This window comes from Haliotis asinina, chromosome 15, assembly GCF_037392515.1.
Source record: "Haliotis asinina isolate JCU_RB_2024 chromosome 15, JCU_Hal_asi_v2, whole genome shotgun sequence".
Taxonomy (NCBI): domain Eukaryota; kingdom Metazoa; phylum Mollusca; class Gastropoda; order Lepetellida; family Haliotidae; genus Haliotis; species Haliotis asinina.
In genome coordinates, this window is record NC_090294.1 from 13,546,810 (window position 1) to 13,564,324 (window position 17,515).

A 17,515-nucleotide genomic window follows, 5' to 3' on the forward strand; every position below is an offset into this window, starting at 1 on the left:
CTACAGCATATGAAATCCTCGGCTAACCTGTACATGTGTGCAAAGCTGACACTGTTTCATAAAATTAGTGTTATCAATATTAACCATGGGAAAGGTTTCTAGATTATTTTGCGTATATAAGCATATTAACCTCATAGACCTTTTCACAAGGCGTAAACTATTGTTGCTTGCCTGATTTTGATATTTTTCAACTTCCAGGAATGACCACGTGTATGGACGAAGGAATCGGAAATGTTACAGCAGCTCTCAAGGCATCTGGTCAGCTTGCAAATACTCTCATTGTATTTTCCGCCGGTAAGTGGTGTTTTGTCTCAACAAAATTTCAAAACTGAGGTAGTTCTCATACTAAAGTGGATAAAACATGTAAGCTCTGAGTCTTTTGTGAACGTTTACTATTAAATCAATGGAACGTTCAAATAGGTTTTCAGTTCCGATACTTGGTATTATGTTATGGATACTGTGTCTGAGTGCATGAGCAGTATTATTTTTTATGTTCCTAATTTTGTAAATTATTAGGTATTCCGGATTTATATCCGACTGAGGGCTAAATATCGGACTTTTAGTAGACTTAGCTTGAAAACAGCCTAGTTATCTTTTGCTCAAAATGTGGCGGAGTTACTATCATAAAGCTCCAAGTACTTGTTTTTCAGACAATGGAGGCCAGGTGAGCGACGGAGCAAGCAACTATCCGTTGAGGGGAACGAAAGGGACATTATGGGAAGGGGCTATCAGGGCTGTGGGGTTTGTGTACGGCGATATGTTGAAGAACAAAGGAACGATCAACCATCAGATGATCCATGTGTCTGATTGGTTCCCAACATTGGTGGGACTGGCTGGTGGGAACACCAATGGGACAAAGCCTCTGGATGGATTTGACCAGTGGAAGACCATCAGGTAAACTCAAGCTTATACCACCGCCAGTTCTTGGAACGCAAAAGTTAGCAGACATGTATTCATTGCCAGTGAAGGGGTATTAGCACTGTTTAAGGTCATAAGAAGGTCCTAAGATCCCGGCACTGGCAACATATTCCTCTCCGCTATTTTAAACTTCTTTCGTGCAGTTCAACACATAATATCACTCTCTCTCTCTCTCTCTCTCTCTCTCTCTCTCTCTCCCTCCCTCTCTCTCTCTCTCTCACACACACACGTGTAAGCTGCTGTGGGCTTTAACACGTAAACAACCACAAATACATAGGTTATATATTACATACATATATCACTGGTGGGGTCTTCAAGCCACATAACAGAGTCTTTAAACTAACGAAAACGTAGCCTCTGTCAAGGCTGGGATGTAAACCCCATTTTACATTGTGCTTAGATCATGGCACAGACAAAAAATATCTAAGTACTTTTGCTTACCAAGCCCTGACAGGGATAAATATACCATTGTACCTGATGATCTTCCAGTGGTCAAATCCGACACGTAATTCAAACAGTGTATAATCCCTTGTGGTAGAGTGTTAAATACATGATGGATTTGGCAAACTAGATGACCATTTTTTACATCAGTGTCCTATCTGACCAGGGAACAATTTGACTCTTCAGGCATCGATACAGGAAAGTTTCGTGTAACTGCTGTCGAATTCGGACTTTTTAGTCGGTTACAAGCTCGTCCAAATTAGACAGGGTACACTGTAGATGCAGACGATGCTACACAAAAACTGACGGATCATTAAAGAATTAATCAAGCCAGTTTCCAATGCTTGTTCAAAGCACCTAAACCTCTGTGTTGAATTTCGAGACATGTTATTGCAGGTTTTAAGCCTTGGGAGAATCCCCTTAAAGTCTTTTGCTGAGAATGGACGTTCTGAATAAAGAGGTCTTCACTGTGCAGTATGTTACTCCGTAAGTGTTCTTCTGGTAAACACGAGCCTCATCGCGAAGCTTAGAAACATTTCTGGAATGCTCGAGAATCAGCGACTTTGTATATACAAGGATGGTTGTTGTGTTGACGACACACAACAGACTTACACTCAGATTAATACAGGAGCTGTGTCGTCATTCGACCTGCCTGCATCTTTCTGCCTCTTCGTCAAGCTTGATCTACATTCAAAATAGAAATGCCTGTACCTGAAAGTAACGTTTATTAACGAAATTGGTGTTCCTCCGGGATAGAATTAATTGGACGTTTGAGACCTCTTGTGAACTTTATTGTAATCCTTTTGCAGTTTTGCAACAATTTAATTGTAGAAACAGCAATATGGTGTTTGAACTTGGGAAGTTTCTTAAGTCCCCTCACCTTGAGACAGTCAGTCAACTGAGCAAATCAGATTTGTTCAAAATTTCTTCACATCTCAAACTTGATGCCAAACCCTCAATGAGAAAATTTCAGATTTTGAATCGGTATATAGATGAGGAAGTTTCCGAACAAGATGTTGTGGAAATTGTTCAAGAGGAATATTAAGAGAAGGTTGGAAATGAAAAAGAAACAGAAAAGAAAAGGATGGAAATAGAAAAAGAAGAGAAATGAAAATGAAAAAGTTTAAGATGAAGAACGCAATAAAAAAGAAGTAGAAATGAAAACTCTTGAGATGGAGAAAGAAAGCGATAGAAAATAAGCAGAGTTGAGAAACTTGAGGCATAAGACGTGAGACTTATCAGTGAGATTTAATGTTAAGCGTGTCAGTCTCCCGAAGCTTGGAGTTTAAGTGCCTTGAAAGCTCACACTGTAAGGTTACCTTCTCACTGCCTTGTAGGCTTACCGTATAGGCTTACCTTCTCAGTGCTTTGTAGGTTTATCTTATAGACTTATCTAGTGGGCTTACCTTGTCTACCCCTTGTAAGCTTACCGTGTAGGCTTTTCTTGTCTGTGACTTGTACGGATACCTTGTCTTGTAAGGAGAATTTGCCTTCACTTGCAATGTACATTCAACTGGATGGTAGTCTTACTCTCCTATCTTCCTGCATACCCTAAATACAGACTCTTTATGCCCACAAGACCAAAGTACCCATCGGTGTCCAAAGGAAGTCGTTTTAAGAGCACAATAAATAATTGATACATTTCGTCTCCCCCAAACAAACAAACAAACAAACAAACAAACAAAACCAAAACCACCAAACAAACACACATTTGTCTAACAAATGCGGAATGAGACGAGATGCTAGATGTCATTCACTGTTGAGAGTCTTGCAGGACATGTCTTCAACATGCATTCCTATGATTGTCAGGAATGTCTCTTATTACTCTTAACACATTAAGGCCGAGAGCCGCGTATGTGCAGCAAATTAATTAGATTCTAACAGCGAAAGCAGCGTATGGGCGGTGATAAAAAGCACCTCATATTCAGCGAGGACCACACATGTTCGTCAGCAGAAAGCACCTCTCATTCAGAGAGACTCACATGAGCGTTTTACAAATTAATTTCGTATTGTACCTATTATTTCAATCAATTTAGTAGTACTGATAAAAGATTAGCTATTCTTACGAGAGAGAGGTTACCTTCTGTGTTAATCAGAAGAAGTATTAAATTGTTTTGATAACAATTGCAAGCAATGTCATAGGCTTATACGGGTAAATGAACACATGTCCGTGATCCCAAACTTTTACCTATTCACCAATAACTGGAACAATAACGGAAGTAAACGGACCTCTGGAGGTATCCCAATAGCGGTGAAAGGCTGTTTACAACATCATGTATCCTTGGCCAGAACACCTGATAATGATACTGTCGTGTGGTGTAAAATAGACAGGATACGTTTGAACCTGGAAGCAGATCTAGTACTCGGGTGAGCATGTATTCCTCCGGAGGGCAGTAAATACTTTACCAATGACATGTTCACGATGTTAGAAAACGATATTATTAATATGTGTAGTAAAACGAACTGTGTTTGTCTTAGTGGCGATCTGAACTCACGCACAAAAACCCTAACTGACACTATCGTCATAGACGAGTTTATTGCAGAGAATACTAACGATGCTGAGGTTATTCACTCTAACTTACAAACTTTAAAGGACCTTGATGTGCCCTTGAAACCTCCATGGATACGACTGCCAACTCTTATGGATATAAGCTGTTGGATGTGTGTTAGAACAGTGGGTTATACATAGTCAATGGGCGAATGGGAACTGACCGAGAAAAGGGGAAATTCACCTGTAAAAATTCAAGTGTGGTTGACTATTGTTTAGCAACATCAGAACTGTTTACTATATTAGACACGTTCTCTATAGCTCTCTATAGCTGAATGTGATCAAACATTCTCTGATGTTCATTGTGCCTTGGAGTTTACTCTTTGTCTTAAAAGCAATGAGAACGGTGTGCAGAAAACTGTGAGCGATAGTGACATGAATTATGTACCTTTTCCTACTAGAATTAACTGATGGACGAATGACAAAGGAACTGAATTTTCCAGTCACATCGATTCTAAATGTATAGAATTACTATGCCTTGAAATTGACATTACTCATGTCACTAACTCAATATGCGAAAAATTAACTACTGCCGCTAAAAGAAACTTTTGGATGTAAAAAGATGTCCCCAAACAGGAACCGAATCGAAGCCGTGGTTTGATCAAAACTGTAAAACGGCAAGAAGACAGTACCATAAACCTAAGCGCATCTTTGGCAAAAATAAAACCGATACAAACTACAAAATGTTTATTGCGACCTGCAAATACTATAACAGAACCCTAAAACAGGTACATCAAGCCTACCAAAGGCAATGTGCAGGACGTTTACGATCGACACAAAAATCCAATCCCAAAACATTTTTGAATATTTTAAAATCTTTCTAAAAAAAGCGTGACAATAATGTCACTATTGAGTTGGTGAAGCTTTTTAACCAATATAATGTATGAATGAGATTGACGAAAGCGACGAGGTAAACGTCGACATGAGTGAATTGAGTGAATATGATTTGTTAGATAATCCAGTTACCGAAATCGAAATAGCTTGTGCAGTGAAAGCGCTCAACAACAACAACAACAAGGCTTCTGGTATTGGCGGTGTACACAATGAATATATAAAAGCAACGCTTGATGTTCTCATGTCTGTATATGTTAGTTTGTTTAATTGTGTGTTTTACTATGGAGTTGTACCTGAATCTTGGTCAGTCGGTTACATCAGAAAAACGCACTTGAAATTTCGTAAACATATACTTAAAGTAAGACAATCTACTCCAAATTTTATGGTTTATGGGGAGCTTGGTAGATGATGATTAAAACAAGAATCATAAGCTACTGGTGAAAAGTCAGTACATCATCACATAAGTTACCCCATATAGTATATAATGTCATGGCTAATGTGTGCACCTGAATGGGCTTTAAATTTGATCTTTTAAATATGGTAAAAAATATACTTCAAAATGTTAGATTATCATATATATGGCAGTCCCAAAGTTTTCCTTCCGCAGCCTGGCTGAAAAATTCTGTTACATACACACTTATAGATCAGTTTAAGCAATCATGGAATGCTGACCTCCAAAACTCATCAAAAGGTAAATATTATTCCCTATATAAGAATAATATAGCCTTACTTTTCCGGTCTCTCATTGAAACAACGTGTCTGGTTAACAAAACTGAGAACGTGTAATCACAGATTACCCACTGAAACTGGCAGATGGTGTAATATTATCACAGAAAATAGACGTCGACTATGTACAATCTGTAACCACAACGCTATATGTGACGAATTCCATATTATCCTATCATGCACAGCGCTAGATGATGTAAGAAAACGTATTCTCCCTAGCCATTTTTGCAACAATCCCCATATTGATAAATTTATTTTCCTTATGAAATCTTACTATTATCCGTTAGTAAAAATATTGTCTTATTTAACTAAAATTGTATTATCCCTGTTTTAGTTGCACATGTATATTATGTTCATATGCATAATGGCCATAATTGCACACTGTATCCATCCAAAAACATGTATGTTCTCTATATCATTCTGTATGATTTATGAGAATAAAAAAATCTTGAATCTTGGATCTTGAGAAAGGGGATTATGAGATGTTTTTACAGGAGGTAAGTGTTTGTTACTCGTCATTGGGAGTGAATACCAAAATACTATTTTTGCGCATGGATTGAATTAACGGTGACAAGGTTACAAAACCTTCTAAACTAAACCATTCATTCATTCGTTGTAATAGTTTATGTAATGAATCGTAGACATAAATAGAAATACTCTATTACACCCATGTTCGTATAGATTTGAAATAAAGCAAGATAATAATTTAGACCTAACTCAGTGGCAACTATTGATTTTTCATAATTCTAAAGTTGATAATGTTGCATAATCCAATATGAAGCGACAACTCTTGGATCGACTCATAATATACATATCACATATAAACCATACAAAAGTAACTGAAGCATTTTGTTCAAGCTGTTGAAAGTTTCATGTTGATTTGAAATGTGATTTTTCAATGCAATTTACATACGCATTGTGTAAGAAACATTTGTATTTGATCTCTGTAATTATCTGATCAAGTGTAATTATCACGTGTATCAATGAACTAAATCTCTATAGATTCATTGTCAGTAGAAGCAAAATAACATATCAGTTACGGAATTGATACACATGCGTATAATCATTCAATCAGATAACAGTAATGAGATATTTAAATACCTCTTTCAACCTCAAAATAACAGCCTCTGGCTGTATGCATGTCCAGTTACACCCTTGATGGAAGTTTTGTCCCGTAACAAGTGTAAAACAAACAAATGCGCTGTAATATCACTGAACAACCTGTTTTATGGTGTCATGCCCAGTATCATTCTTCTGAACCTCGTTTGCATTCAGTATAAATATAGGCATGTCATTCTTCATAAATTCTTCGGGGGATTCAACTGCATGTGTATACATTATAATATATCAGTATGGTGTCACTTTTTGAATTCTACAATACATGTATTTGAATCAGGATATTCCTTCGTAACAATATGCAGATTATATTTAAATGTTCAGCAAGTCATTATGTTTGATGTACTAGTAGTGAGTGCAAAATGTATATGCAAATAAATACTATCTCTACTGAATGGTTGGATTTCGTTATCCAGGGTAATAATAATCGGATTGTAGCGCTTAAGGCGCTTCAAGGAAAAATGAAATCGTCAAAGTGCTTGTTAATCCTGTGTGTACCTTTCATGCATCCTTACGAGTATGTATGTTCACGATACATAAACTCTTTCACGATAGGTAGAGTTGATAAAGCCGAAATCCAGCATATCGACTGGTCGAGGATCTAGCGAATAATCAGTCTGTATTTAAGGTGTCCAGTGACAAAAGGTGCTCTTCAGAAATGTAGCCCACGCCCCATCACCTCTCATTTCCTCTGTGACAGGTATCTCATGGTACGATTGGTCATATATGACAAATCAGCCACTATATCGAACAGTTGAGATACAAAACGCTCTATTCGGCAGCTTTGATGACGCCCCATCCTATGTCCCTTTGTCGTATATATGCGCAAGGAATAGTATTGTTCAATACGTATACATGTATGTTCGTAAGATAACGTGTGTTTTCTGCGTTAAATCTAGATGACCCAAAGTGACTAACTGTGAATCTGCACCACGTAAGTCAGAGACTAGCGTGTTAGTACTTTCCTTAAAATATTCAGTGTACATTAGCAATGTATCAGCGAAAAAGCTTCTTTCATAGAAGATTATTAATCATGTTCATAAATTCTTCCTTACTGCCATTGACATAGATGGTGTGTACAATATAAGCTCACACAATGATATGAGAGGGGCAATTTGTTTAAGTATGTCTCATGCCTTACATACAAAGAATACATACATATGTTAAGAAAATATAGATGTACACACCACCAAAGGTCTACAAGAGAAAGTTCAATACAATTACGTAAAACGTTATATACGTGATATGCATTCACACTTTGTTTCTTTCGTTCAACATATATCTTTACAACATAATTAAACAATCAAGACTTGTTCGAATGACGAGACAGTTTCCTGTAATCTCCGAAACCTGCTAAGGATATCGGGCGTGAATAGCCCTAATCAGTCTCGCCACAGCGAGCCATTCAATCACCATGGGGTTCCAGGTGTTGAGCAGTGAAGTGGTTCTCGGGCTTACTGTAGCCATGATGCACAAATATTCATCTCCATGTTGGGTCGGAATGAACTGAAGATCTCTCTGGCATGAGCCATGATTGTGAATGCATGGTTTAGTGAATGTCTAATTATCCCCCGCAACACGTTTTGTGGGGTTTTAAAATGGACTCCGTCCATTCGTAGATGCACATTTTGCTTTTCCATAGCAGAACTCTAAACCGTTCAATATTTCCTTACCAAATTTACCACTTAGATTGGCCTAGTGGTGTACTGGTGCCTTGGATTTCTAAATGAAATAATTTTAGCGCTTTCATAGCGGCAAATTTGACTTAGACTGAAATGGGTGGTTGAACCTTTCAATTTTGTGGTTGCACTATTCCATATACACACCAAGACATAATCACAACTCAGCGACATATTCATGAAGTGTATTTTTACCGTTGGGGAGAATACTGATGTCTTCCTGGTCCTGTATTTATTCACTTTTGGTATAATGTTCACTGCTCAGGGCTCGGCAGTGGGGTAGCCTCGTGGTTAAAGCGTTCAGTTGTCACACAGAAGAAATCCATTTCTGGTGTCCCCCAATAATAATCATGATAATAAGAGTATTTATATAGCGCTGATCTCCACCACACAAAGGCAATACTCAATGCGCTGTGATATTGCTGGAATATTGCTAAAAGTGGTATAAAACCCGACTCACTCACTATTCAGGGTTAGGGTGAGTGAATTCCCAAAGTAAATTTAGTAGGTGGTGAACATGTTTTTGAAACTAAGGTAGTAAACTCAAACTCACACTTAATGTATTCAATAAGCGTTGAGCTAAATGAAAAATATGATCAAGACTTATTCTTCTGAGACAGAGAAAGATTGGGATGAGGGTGTGCATTTGTTGTTGTATGATGTCAGGGAGTCAGTTCAGGAAAGTTTAGGGCTTAGCCCCTTTGAGCTTGTATTTGGTCCCAGTGTGGGTGGGCCACTGAAACATTTAACAGAACAATGGCTCAATCAAAATCCCGAGATCAATCTTTAAGAGACTACAAAAGACAGACTCACAAGCAAGTTGGCCCGACAAAACTTGAAAGTTTCCACAAGCAAAAATGAACTGAAACTATGACAGAGAGTCAAAAGTGAGAAATTTGTGGTAAGAAAGTGTTAGTTTTACTTCTCATTCTTTGTCAGCCACCGAGAACAAGATATCAAGGTCCATACGTTGTTGACCAAAAGGTTAGCAAAACAGACTATGTTGTGTTGATGCCTGGTCGTCATAACAAAAGAAGTTTTGTCATGTAAACTTGATTAAGTAATATCATGACAGGTTAGAAACCAAACATGTCAATTGTATTGCCACACTTCTCCCCAGTTACTTATTGTACTAAAGACGATGTTGCACATGTTGACAACATTGATGATGGTGTTAACAATGTGAAGTGTGATGACCTTAGTGATAGTGTTTCACCAAAGTTAAGAAATTCTAATTCACATTTATCTTGTGAGCAGAATGTTAAAATGTCATATTGGATTCATTAGTTCTCTCACTCATTTCCTGATGTGCCGAGGCGAACTAATGTTGTTAGCCATGACATAGATGTAGGTGATGCTCTGCCTGTAAAGTAACACCCATATCAGAGGAATCCTGTGAAACGTGAAATTCTGCGGAAGGAAGTGAATTATGTGCTGGACAGAACAATGACATTATTTAACCAAGTGAGACTCCTTGGAGTTCACCATGTGTTCTGGTGCCGAAAAGTGGTGGAGGTGGTTGGCTCTGCTGTGCTGACATGAAAGGTGTCTATCCACTCTCATGAACTGAGTCGTATCCTATTCCAAGAGTAGACGATTGCATTGATTGCTAAGTATATAAGTAAGTTCCAGAGATTCGCCAACAATGTCACATCTGGTCTTGATAGTGTCGAAGCTTACATGGATGATGTGAAACGTTAAAACATGTGTTGGAAGACTATCTGAAGTTAACTCTTGCTTTCTTAGAAAGACTGTCTGAAGTAAAATTGACTGTGAAACTAGCCAAGTTTGAATTTCGGAAGGCACAAGTTCTTAGGGCATGTTGTAAGGCATGGCCAGGTACAGCCAGTTCATGTGAAGAAATTGTACATTTTCCTGTACCTCAGTCAAAGAGAGAACTCATGAGATTCTTGAGTATGGCAGGCTATTATAGAAAGTTTTGTCAAAATTTCTCAAGTATCACCACTTACAAACCTATTTGGGAATAAAGCGAAAATTTGAGTATGATAACAGTTGTCAGACTGCATTTGAAAAAATCACCAGTATTGCAGGCACCACATGTTGAGAAAGCGTTTAAATTGCAAATTGATGCAAGTGATGAAGGTGCAGGTGCTGTCCTGATTCAAGAGGATGATTGAGGAATTGACCATCCAGTTTGTTATTTTTTCAAGAAGTTTGACAAGCATCAAAGAAATTATTCTGCCATTTTACCATTTAGAAAGAGACATTAGGTCTTTTGCTAGGTTTACAACATTTTAAGTGTACCTAGGTACCACTAGTTTGCCAACTGAAGTGTTTACTGATCACAATCCCTTGACATTTCTTCATAAAATGTAAAATAAGAATCAAAGACTTATGATGTGGAGTTTGACCTTGTAAGGGTTCAATCTTGTGATCAGACTCATTACAGGCAATGACATTGTTTGTGCTGATGCACGTTCCAGGTTGTAAATGTTTATGACTTGATGATTTTTTATGTTTGTATCTGCATTATATCAGAGCAGTTCTGCAAAATGTTTGTCATGTTGTTCACATTAATACAGGTCATGGTATTATGTTAGTTATCTTGCTATGATTGTAACTCAAGCTTCTCCTTAACGGGGAGACTGTTATGAACGTTTGCTTTCTGTAATTTGTATTATTACTGATTAAGTGATATTTATTATTGGGTCACAATTTTGGAGTTTTGACTGATAGTTATTAATGGTCATATTTCGTATCACGGTAATAGTATTTTAGCGGCATGCCTTTTAAGGTAGCGCTTTAGAGCTCCCTCCCCTTAGGAACTCTTATGCATATGAGTATGTGTTTTTGACTGTTTGTAAACACGAGCCCAATCGCAAAGCTTCGATACTCAATGATCAGTGGCTCAGAGTAACACAGGAGTTGGGTCAATCATCGAGCCTACCTACATCTGTCTGCCTCTTCGTCAAGCTTGACCTACATTCAAATAGACACGCCTGTTCTTTACCGCTCGATGAGTAACATTTAGCATAACTGTTTCTCACTGAAAACCAAGACTTTGGTGAGTTGATAATATATTTGTGACCCATTACTTTAGATTTGACTCCGGTGCATTGAACTGGAAAATTCTGTTGTAAATCTTTGTATCTTGCTCCTGTCTCCTCAATACAAAATATTGAATATTCTAGGCTTGTCTGTGTTATATTTTTCTGTGTTATATTTTGCTGGTTCTGAAGGTATTTCTTATACCTTTTGTCATGGCAAATTATTAATCATAACATGTTTGTACTAGCTTCCAACGCAAAGCGTATCAGTTTGCCATTCTTTCAGTGAAAATAGTACCAGTCCAAGGACGGAGATCTTGCACAATATTGACCCCCTGACCAAACCTCGAGGACAAACGCTTTATAACAACACCTTTGATACACGGATCAGAGCAGCAATAAGAGTTGGGAAATGGAAGCTCATCACTGGAGAACCAGGTCTGTAGACACTCTTTGCTGACTATTGGTGTTGATCACCTGCCTGCCCATTGATTCAGCATCCTCTACAGGTCACGATAAGCGGTAAAAGTCATATTGAAAAACCCGTGAAGATTCGGGTTAGACTTGAACACGTTGAAAACTTTAATTATGGACTCATAAAAGTCCAGAAACTCTCCGCACTGTGGCCACTCTCCCACAAGAGATTTGGCAAAAATAAACACGCAGCTGTTATGAATATGTGCTAAGGATGAAAAAAATGATAAAAATGTTTTTCGGAAACTCAAAATTTAAACTCGCTCGCCCATGGGCGAGAGTGTTTAATTTCGTCCAGAATATATGTTTTGGAGGTTGTAAATGAGTGAAAAAATGTTAATAAGTATCACGACACAAATTTCAGCTCCGTGTGACTTGACTCTGCTAACTGACAGCGATTTAAAAAATCTCGCCCATGGGTGAAAAACATGTTGGCCCATGGACGAGAATATTTACTTTCACTGAAAATACATGTTTTTTCCATGTTTTGCAGTTTTTAAATAAATGAAAGTATATTTGTTAGTGTCGTAACACGAAAATCAGCTTATTTTGACTTAATTCAGCTAGTTTAGAGCGATTTTTTAAAACCATCTCGTCCATGGGCGGAAATATTTGGCCCATGGGTGAGAATATTTACTTTTACTCAAATTACATTTTTATCATGTTTTGGGGGTTGTAAATGGACGAGACCCGTGAAGGTCCCGGGGTAGAATAGGCCTTCAGCAACCCGTGCTTGCCATAAAAGGCGACTCAGCTGGTAAGAGGCGACTAACGGGATCGGGTGGTCAGAATCGCTGACTTGGTTGACACATGTCATCGGTTCCCAATTGCGCAGACCGATGCTCATGTTGTTGATCACTGGATTGTCTGGCCCAGACTCGATTATTTACAGGCCGCCGCCATATAGCTGGAATATTGCTGAGTGTGGCGTAAAACTAAACTCACTCACTCACTGTAAATGGACGAAAGTAGTATCATAATACAAATAACGACTCACTTTGACTTAATTCCGTTAATTTAGAGCGATTTTAAAAAATCTCGCCCGTGGGCGAAAAACATTTTGGCCCATGAGCGAGAATATTGCCCTTTTCTCCAAATATATTTTTTTCACATGTTTTGGAGGATTAAGTACATTTATGAGCATCATGCAAACATGCAAAAAGATGTAATTTGAGTAAAAGTGAATATTCTCACCCATGGGAAATTAAACACTCTCGCCCACGGGCGAGATTTTTTAAAATCGCTCTAAATTAACGGAATTAAGTCAAAGTGAGTCGTTATTTGTATTATGATACTACTTTCGTCCATTTACAGTGAGTGAGTGAGTTTAGTTTTACGCCACACTCAGCAATATTCCAGCTATATGGCGGCGGCCTGTAAATAATCGAGTCTGGGCCAGACAATCCAGTGATCAACAACATGAGCATCGGTCTGCGCAATTGGGAACCGATGACATGTGTCAACCAAGTCAGCGATTCTGACCACCCGATCCCGTTAGTCGCCTCTTACGACACGCATAGTCGCCTTTTATGACAAGCACGGGTTGCTGAAGGCCTATTCTACCCCGGGACCTTCACGGGTCTCGTCCATTTACAACCCCCAAAACATGATAAAAATGTAATTTGAGTAAAAGTAAATATTCTCACCCATGGGCCAAATATTTCCGCCCATGGACGAGATGGTTTTAAAAAATCGCTCTAAACTAGCTGAATTAAGTCAAAATAAGCTGATTTTCGTGTTACGACACTAACAAATATACTTTCATTTATTTAAAAACTGCAAAACATGGAAAAAACATGTATTTTCAGTGAAAGTAAATATTCTCGTCCATGGGCCAACATGTTTTTCACCCATGGGCGAGATTTTTTAAATCGCTGTCAGTTAGCAGAGTCAAGTCACACGGAGCTGAAATTTGTGTCGTGATACTTATTAACATTTTTTCACTCATTTACAACCTCCAAAACATATATTCTGGACGAAATTAAACACTCTCGCCCATGGGCGAGCGAGTTTAAATTTTGAGTTTCCGAAAAACATTTTTATCATTTTTTTCATCCTTAGCACATATTCATAACAGCTGCGTGTTTATTTTTGCCAAATCTCTTGTGGGAGAGTGGCCACAGTGCGGAGAGTTTCTGGACTTTTATGAGTAGAGAATGAAATTGTGACGTGTTCTTGGTTTTCAGCAAACCGTGCTCGTCATGAGAGATTCCATGTTTGGGGATTTCTTATGAAATGTTTAATTATGATTTTATTTATGATGTCCTCCCGCAACCTGTTCCTTCCATCCTCAGAAAATAACATCGTGGCTTCACTCTCTGGTAAGGAGCCGATTGTGGAACATGGTGCCTTGAAGAACCTCTTGTTGTTCAACATACCAGATGACCCAAGTGAGCGCCATGATGTATCAACAGCAAACCCAGACGTTGTCAAGGATCTGCTGAACAGATTAGCCAACTACCAGAAAACAGCAGTGACCCCTGTCTTCCCTGACACTGATCCCAAGGGTGACCCTAAACTACACGGAGGTGTCTGGAGCCCGTGGGAGTAACCGGAATGTACACCCGCCTATCGTTTGGCAAAATCAGGTGTTAGGTAGCGTTAACTGAATCCATGAAGTCTTCATTCAGCTTAACAGATTTTATAAGTACTTTCTTAATTTCGATGATATTGTACTCATGCTTTATTTCAATATCTCTCCTGAATTCATTATGTCCTAAAAGTTAGTACAATGTTCAGTGTTAATTATAATGAAACACATATCAGTAGTAATGCGTATTTATGGTTTGTGGATTTAAACACATTCTTTATTACTGACAGCATAACCAACTACCCTCACAAATATATCATGCGTGATCTGCATCTAACTTTTATACCTTTTAAGAGATGGTAAGTAGAAATGTCTAAAACTGTAAACTAGGTGCCGTTGTACAATGCAACCTTAAGTTTAAAATCTGGGATAATGAATGAGAGTGCCTGAAGACAATCTACAGTGGTAAGACTGCTTTGCAAAATGTCACCTTGGTTTCCCAAGTCAATTTTAAGAATCCTTGTTTGATGTGCAGTGCAGGTTTAAGCAGTGCTGTTATAGAGAGTTACATAGGTTTACACACAAAATAATTTATCCACAGTGCAAAACAGATTTAGTCCAGGTCTTGTTAATGAAACATTTTCACTGAACTACAAATAAATATGGCATGACCAGTGTACAACCAATAAATATTGCATGTTTAATGTACTACCAATAAAATAGAGCAAACTAATTTCGTGTTCATTTCATTTTACGAGACCTTTGATGATGGCAAATGTGGGTTACTTATGCATTCAGCTGTTGTATTTCCCAAAGGATGTAGGAGTCTTTTGAGTGATGAAGGAGTAAGCATGTGCTTGGAACACTGTGATTCTTTCAACGAAGACGTTGACATCTATGACATCTCCACGGTAACAGAAGCATTTGTGTACCCTCTCATCTAAGGTTTCACAGTCGATTGTGTAATGTTGCGCTCATTAGACATGTGGAATGGTCGTCGGTTTGACTTTTAGTTTGCCACCACTACACCTCTACTCATGGGTTCGCATAAATGTACTTTAAATGCGACATCTGCATTACTTGGAGGAGCTGCGATGCCGCGATATAAATGGTTCTCTGCTCAAAGCGGTGCTATTCAAGACCGAGACTGTCGCTCACTTGTACATACTGATTCTTTTAAATAATAAACGTTCTTCTCACAAAAATTCAAGCACCTGTCAAAAGTGAGACTAAGAACGGGTCACCAGATTTCATGAAAAAAAGTCAACCAGCAGAGAGAAAATAAGTTTCAAATGTACGCCCACATTGAATGAATCTATATGGGTAGTTGCAACTAAAACCCACTTCTCATCAAAGTTTCCAATGGCATTTAACCACACACTCCAAATCCACATGGCTATGCAATGATGCTTATCTTGGTTACTGGACCCGTCCAGCCCGAAAAGATTTTGTCAGGTAAATGTGTCTCAAGATAAGAACAGCTGAAGACAGATGTGGTTTAATCTTGGTAACGTTGCTCTTAATAATAATAATAATAATAATAATAATAATAATAGGGATATTGATTTTATGGGTTTTGTATAAATCGCCTTAGTGTACTCTCGAATGCATGCTCAGGACACTAGGAACATATGGTGCAAGGAAAATGAAGAGTCACTGGAAGGCTTAAGTGAAAAAATGGCCTTTCTTGAAAGGATATTTCTTGAAAGAATCAGATGTTTTTAGAACGTTTTAAGTGGCGTGGCAAAGAGCTTCATAGGAGTGGAGCAGCACGTTGAAAACTTTTATTTCCGTAGGAAGAGAGGTGAGCCGGGGCAACTACCAGCAGATGCTGATCTTGAGAACGAAGAGTCCTGGATGGAAGATGCTGGATCAGGGATGATAGATATGTTGAGACCCTTGATTACGACTCACACTCGACTTGCTTCCTCACACACAATTAATCTGCCGATACTAGTGTACTCAACACATTTACTCATAGTACTCACTTGTCAGTGACTTTCCTGGAATAGCCAGGCTGATCGCAGAATTCCTCTTCTCTCTTCCGGAGTAGTCCTTAGACGTAACACTCCTGAGTATTTCATAACTCAGATATTGAGCCACGTAACGCTCCGTTTCCACCCTGGTAAAATCAGTAAGGTTTCTTCGTAGCAGACGCTACCATCTTTCGCGCTTGTTTGTAAACAGTTATCACGTGACACCAAAACACATTTTGATTGGCCAACTTCCAACATCCAACTTGCCGATCAACTAGAACAGGCTCTACACATTCGATACAAAATTGTCGTCGATTCAAGTGGTCGATTTGTACCATTTGTTGAATTCGATTTATCACTCAGACTCGGTCGAATTCGACGGGCCAACCCGTGTAAGCCCGGCTTTAGAGACGAGGCACAGAACTTTTCAACTGTTTGCCATCATGATGACATCATGAGTTGTCTTTTTGTTTGTTTCTTTGTTTGTTTCTTTGTTGCTTAATGCTGCACTCTTGGTACAGGTGTTTTAATGATAAGTCCGAACACATCGCCAACGAAAATGCGTTACAATGGCATATGCCAATCAACCTATTGAACCTCAACACTTGGTCACTTTAGTCGCTTTTTATGACAAGCATTGGTTGCTGAAGGCCAATCTAACCCGGATCTTCACGGGTAGTGTTTTCCTGTATTGGTAATTTTAGAACACGTAGATACGGGTACCATCTACCAGCTGCAAATGGATACGCAACACAAACGCTGAACCAGCTCTTACTTTCTATATCGATCAATTACCGGTTCTAGGCTGGGTAACCAAAAGAACCATTTCTTGGTATGAGGCTACCATACACCTTTGCTGCTTGAGCATATAAATGACAGAGTTGGACTGCAAAGTTAATTACCTTCTAGAACATCAGGATATTAAACAATGACATTGTTTCTTTATTGTTGAAATGTCTGCCACAAGAACATTTTGGTCTTTGGTCTTGTTTGATGCAGCTTTCAGCAATATTCCGTAAATAATCGAGCCTGGGTCGATCTACGCAAATGGGATACAATGACACATGTAAAAGAGAAGTCAGCAAACATGACAACCCCACCCCGTTCTCTTAGAATAAACATGGGTGCGGAAGAGAATTTAGCCCGGACCTTCATAGGTAGCATTGGTATATGTATGTTCTCAAAACTACATGGACAATGTCAACTGATTAATTATTTATATGTACTGTATAAGAAAATGCGTATTTAGTGTGAAAACATGCACT

At 38.5% G+C, this 17,515-nt stretch overlaps 1 protein-coding gene across 1 annotated transcript in view; it reads left to right on the plus strand.

Moving 5' to 3' along the window:
• The window catches only part of LOC137265128 (arylsulfatase J-like), a 31,551-nt gene extending 16,544 nt beyond the window's left edge, over positions 1 to 15,007 (plus strand). Inside the window, exons 5-8 of the mRNA XM_067800441.1 lie at positions 199 to 294; positions 651 to 894; positions 11,557 to 11,708; positions 14,039 to 15,007. Coding sequence (XP_067656542.1) covers positions 199 to 294; positions 651 to 894; positions 11,557 to 11,708; positions 14,039 to 14,295 — 749 coding nt within the window. The 3' untranslated portion in view covers positions 14,296 to 15,007. The remainder of the gene's footprint in view (positions 1 to 198; positions 295 to 650; positions 895 to 11,556; positions 11,709 to 14,038) is intronic.
• Positions 15,008 to 17,515: the final 2,508 nt, after the last annotated feature.